This window comes from Pyrus communis, chromosome 13 (assembly GCF_041283825.1).
Source record: "Pyrus communis isolate YQ-2024b chromosome 13, ASM4128382v1, whole genome shotgun sequence".
NCBI classification, from domain to species: Eukaryota; Viridiplantae; Streptophyta; class Magnoliopsida; order Rosales; family Rosaceae; genus Pyrus; species Pyrus communis.
The window spans coordinates 17,662,732-17,668,051 of record NC_142577.1 but is presented as its reverse complement, the minus strand read 5'-3'; the positions used below and the strand labels follow the sequence as shown (position 1 = coordinate 17,668,051).

Here is a 5,320-nt window from a genome sequence, read left to right as displayed (position 1 = left end):
TGGCGAGGCTGGAACCAAGAAGTCAGTGTATAAGAACGTAAAAACCATTCAAATTTCGTTTAGATTCTACTCCAACGTTTATTGGATAAACATTTCGTTTTGAGGTCATTCCAGAAAAAATGATAATGGTTTTTAAATAGGAGGAAAAAAAATTGTAACTCTATTCGGATTGCAAGTGAATTTAATTATCTGACCGCTGCCTCCCAATGCTTGTGACGTTTAACTCTCAAACCAAAACAACAAACAGCTAGCTAGCTTAAAGGATCAACAATGTTAAAAAAGCGAGAGCCGTATTAGCCACTACCTCCAAATCTAACCCCGTAGGGAAATGATTGCCATCAAGCCTTCAGAACAACTCCACAACATCAACGACCCCAAACCCTCCACGTGTCAAACCATCATACCATCAGAAACTCGATCTGACATACCTACACATACAAACACAGACACAAGCGTCCCACGCAGTTATATTATTGTGTTGGGGGTCTCCCTCTCTCCTAGCTCAAAACCAACACAACAACGCAACAAGACGGAAGAAAGAAGAAGCAGCAGCGAAAGCCGCTCTACACATCACCACCAATATAAACGCAAGCTTAGAGATCCTCACAGGCTTTTTATTAAAGCACTTTCTTCAAAATCTCTATTTTCTTGTTAGCCGGAAGATGACGAGCATGCTTGGAGTTGAGCGTGATCTGAACCTCCGAGAGACTGAGCTGTGCCTAGGGCTTCCCGGTGGCGGTACTACTACTGTGGCCGAGCCGGAGACTGCCAAGACTACTGGAAAGAGAGGGTTCTCGGAGACAGTTGATCTCAAGCTCAACCTTCAGTCCAAGGAAGATCTGAATGGCAATGTAAAAAATATTGCTTCCAAGGACAAAAACAACCTTCTTTCTTGCACAAAAGATCCATCAAAGCCTCCGGCCAAGTAAGCGGGAGTCTCTATTGTCCTTTTTTTCTCTGGTTTTAGTTAAAAGTCTGAAAGGAAGCAGTTCTCCTTGTAAGCACAAGGTATCCATAGAGGATCCGCCGTCTTCTGTGTAACCCAATTTTCTTAATTATGTTTCTATGTTTCTTTTTTCCTTTTCTTTGGTATTTTGGATAGTGTTTTAAATTTTAAACAAATTTTAAACAGTAATTAGGGCTTTTCCTAAATTTTTGTATGCACTAGTATAAGATGATTGTCAGACAAATATATATATATATATATATATATATATATATATATATATATTTATTGGGGTAATTAATTAATCAAATTTAAACCATTATTTTCAGGGCACAAGTTGTGGGTTGGCCACCAGTTCGATCATACCGAAAGAACATAATGTCGCAAAAGAACACCAGCGAGGAAAAAACTGAGAAGGCAAGCGGCGGCGGTGGCTGCAGCGCTGCGTTTGTGAAGGTTTGCATGGATGGCGCTCCATATCTCCGTAAGGTGGATTTGAAGATGTACAAGAGCTACCAAGAGCTCTCTAATGCCTTAACCAAGATGTTCAGTTCCTTCACCACCGGTAAGTTGACACTATACATAATTCAACTAGTTCTTTTATCTCTTGGACTCACAATAACATAAGAGGTTCATTCTTAATACACTGAGAACTAATATTAAACCCAAAAACAAATTTAATTACTAAGAAAAGTATACAAAATTTTGAATCTAATAAATTGACAAGGGAAAAACTTTAAAAAATTATGTCGTCTGCATGTTTAACTTGTTCCTTTAGAAATTGTAGTACTACCTTGTTTTAGATCTTGAAGAAGTTTAGAACTATTAACAATTTTTTATACCAAAATTAGTCTTAGTTTTTTTTTTTTTTCTTTCGACACAAACGATAATATATAACCCTATAATATATTAATCTTATCTAAATTGTGGGAAACAAAATTAAAACTTGGTTTAGAGAGGTAGCTAGCACATTAGGCTGTTCTAACAAATTGGACTAAAGTCAGGTGTGAAATAGATGTTGGTACAGGATCATTACAACCTAGCTTGTTAATTGTCACTGTAATATTACAAAATTTTATTAAATAATTAATTACTTATCATATATAATATTTGACTGAAGGTTACTATGGGACCCAAGGAATGATAGACTTCATGAATGAGAGCAAGTTGATGGATCTTCTTAACAGTTCTGAGTATGTGCCGACCTATGAAGATAAGGATGGTGATTGGATGCTCGTGGGTGATGTTCCATGGGGGTAAGAATATGATCTTATTTGTATACAAACCCTAAACGAAATAATAATTACAGAAAAAAGAATAAAGTTCAATTAATTAACAAATTCTCGTTTTCAAATAATAAAGTTGCTACACTTAATTGACAAATATATTTCAACTTAATTTGTATGCAGGATGTTCGTTGATTCATGCAAGCGCTTGCGAATAATGAAAGGATCAGAAGCAATTGGACTTGGTAAGTACCCACGTAAAGTTCTGTCTTCTAGGCTAATTTATTGTTTTCTGATAGGATGGTCTTTGTAATTTGCCTATATATGTCTGTATTTTTAACTCTTTGATTAATTTGATAGAAAACTTCACATTTTTTTTATAGAAAGTATGAAATTCATTAAAATGATAGGAAATACCGTACACAAGAATATCAAGTTTAAATTAAAGTGATCCTTGAAAAAAAAAAAGAAAAAAAAAAAAAACTTGCCGGAGCTTTCAACGTGAAATCAAAGGAAAAAACGAGTCACCAATACCTCATAGTAGGTAGAAGAGCAATCAGAACCTTAACTATCCTCAATCACCAAATCTGCAACTAAGTCTGGGGGTTCCTCAAACCACATCACTTCGTGTTGCACCCCAATTCCTGCTCACGCAAGTCTGTGTGCCACCTGGTTTGCCTCTCTTTGAACATGGCTGAATTAGAAAACTTAACTTTATTCATCCATATATTCCCTTTATTTGTAAGTGAGAAGTCTTAATTAGGTTCGAATCTCAATATTAATTAGGTTCAAATATCATTTTATAGAAAATTCTCCCTATATTCTGATGGTATTTTCTTTCGGTTACTTTCAGCCCCAAAAGCTATGGAGAAATGCAAAGGCAGAAGCTGAGCTCGATCCTCAAGAGAAAATGGATCGATGGAGAGAGAGCTGCAGCGTGTGTTCTTTGGATGTGTCTGTATTTTTATGTGGTGATGGTATATAGATAGTAAAGATGCTGGACATTTGTAATGGACAAGAAGCAATAAACTTAACCTAGTGGTCTGCTGATCTGCTGCCTCGTTTATTGCTATTGGATTTCTTTATAATTACCCAATTATTTTTTTGGTGTTGGACTCGTTGTCATAGTTGTTGTGTGTTTTATTCCTTTAAATTAATGCTACCTTTTTTTATATTATTTTTCCACCAAAAGATTCTTGATTAATTTCCTTTCATGTATTCAATTCAATAATGTGGGGGATTTGTATTGATCTTGTAATAATTTTTCTCTGAGGCAAGTGAGGGAAGGGAACAAGGCCATGTGCATGTTGATGGGAGCTTTCATATTCATGGCCCTTAATTTATATTCCATTGGTTTAATTATAAATTCTGATAATAAAAGATATCTGTATCTGACTAGTGGATGTACGATGTTAAGTGAACGTGGTTGGTGTTCCATAATTTATATGTTGATTAATATTTTTCATTGAATTTTATGGGATCACTAACATTTGATTTGGGCCAATATTTATGTAGCACTTATCTTTTCAAGATAATGCAAATCACAAGTCTGTATGTTCTCTCTTTTATCTCTCTCCCATTATAAATGGATTTTGCTGGATCCGACAGTTTGGCATCCCCATGTTTCATCTTACATGGAAAACAATTTTTTTACAGGTTGGTTTAGCATAAAGCAACTAGAATCGAATGACCGGGAAGGAAACGAACCCACTATTTCCTTAAGAATATGTATGGTGAAGAATTTTCTATGAGGATTGAAGTTAGTCAGGAATTGATCATAAAATATTATAAACGAGGATTAAAAAGGTATGACATGGGCATAACAAAGGCATGTATGATAGATTCGTGATGACTCCTATTAAGTGTGGATTTGCAAATCTTGCTCGCTTTTGATTTCTGCGATGCTCATATGGTACCTTTCTAATTTTTCTTATCTAACATTTTGTAATCCATTCTTATTTACTTGGCACCAATGCCTTAATACTTGAACATTCTTCACTCAAACTTACCCTCATGTTTTGATGAGGGACTTCTAAATTCCAAGGGATTTATACAAACTAAACGATCCACACAAAGTCAAGTCGGAGGGATTAAAATTTTCACCACATGAGCATTATAATTTATAAAAGTGCATGTGTAAGAGAGATATGTAAATGACTACTCCAAGTAGTCATTGTAAATTCCTCTCATATACATTTGCAATACTCATATGGTGCATTTCTAATCTCTTTCATTTAACTTTTTATGGTTGATTTGTTTCTTTGCCGAAATTTCTTAAAATTTGAAAGTCTTTCGCCCAAAACTTTTAAGTGAGGATTTACAACTAAAAGCTGAAAACCCGATTTGTTATTAAAAAGTGGATTGTATTGAAAGCCATTACTTTGAGGACCAAAAAAAGCTGCAATAATTAGGGTAACTAGGTCGTTCACATGCTATATATATCGAATGGAAAATTAGACATCGGGTGCGGTTGTTTGGGAAATACTTTCAAATGATTGAAAATGTTTTTAAAAAAAATATTTTTAAAATCAATCTTTAACAAAAATGCAAGTTAATTTATATAAATAAAAATAAAAAAATAAAAAATAAAAACTGTAAATACTTTTGAAATCCAAAAACATTTTCTCTAAAAACGTTTTCAGTCATTCAAAATGAGCCCGTAAAAGGATGGAATGGGTTGGTTAAAGGAAAGAGTCGAAAGACAAAGAAAAGTTATATAGGGAAAATGTTTAAGGGGCATTTTGATATAGATGCCTTGTTTTTAAATGTCATAGATTAAACATCTATTCCTTTTGAAAAATTGATTAAACATTTTCTGTCACATCCTCACGTGACGGCCAGCACGCCTCAATCTAGGTCAGGGTGTGTCATTTTCTCTACAATTTTTGTGCTTAATATCATTTCATTTTATTTTCTTAGAAGTCTATTCACTTTTTTTATTGAAATATTTATGTTAGTTAATTAAATAGAATGTAAAAAAACTCGTTGTTAGGTACGTTTGGTTATATCGGTACGTTTGATTATATCAGTATATTTGGTTACTTATAAGATGAATACATTTGGTTTATGGTATATTTGAATTTTTGGTACATTTGGTTTCTTGGTACACTTGAATTTTTGGTACATTTGGTTTCTTGGTACATTTAAA

The 5,320-nt window shown here is 34.0% G+C and overlaps 1 protein-coding gene across 1 annotated transcript; it reads left to right on the top strand.

Annotated features, from left to right (window-relative positions):
- The first annotated feature begins 462 nt into the window (after window positions 1-462).
- LOC137737735 (auxin-responsive protein IAA14-like) lies at window positions 463-3,284 on the top strand. Its single transcript, XM_068477286.2, has 5 exons — window positions 463-925; window positions 1,276-1,511; window positions 2,067-2,202; window positions 2,356-2,417; window positions 3,026-3,284. The coding sequence occupies exons 1-5, from the start codon at window positions 663-665 to the stop codon at window positions 3,061-3,063; spliced, it is 735 nt and encodes a 244-aa protein (XP_068333387.1). The 5' UTR covers window positions 463-662; the 3' UTR covers window positions 3,064-3,284.
- Window positions 3,285-5,320: the final 2,036 nt, after the last annotated feature.

What these genes read in the sequence shown, in the direction of transcription:
- LOC137737735 (XM_068477286.2), top strand. Translation starts at nt 663, where the DNA reads ATGACGAGCATGCTTGGAGTTGAGCGTGATCTGAACCTCCGAGAGACT. An exon ending in GTTCAGTTCCTTCACCACCG is followed by an intron (nt 1,512 to 2,066) that starts GTAAGTTGACAC and finishes ATTTGACTGAAG; the next exon opens with GTTACTATGGGACCCAAGGA. An exon ending in ATCAGAAGCAATTGGACTTG is followed by an intron (nt 2,418 to 3,025) that starts GTAAGTACCCAC and finishes GGTTACTTTCAG; the next exon opens with CCCCAAAAGCTATGGAGAAA.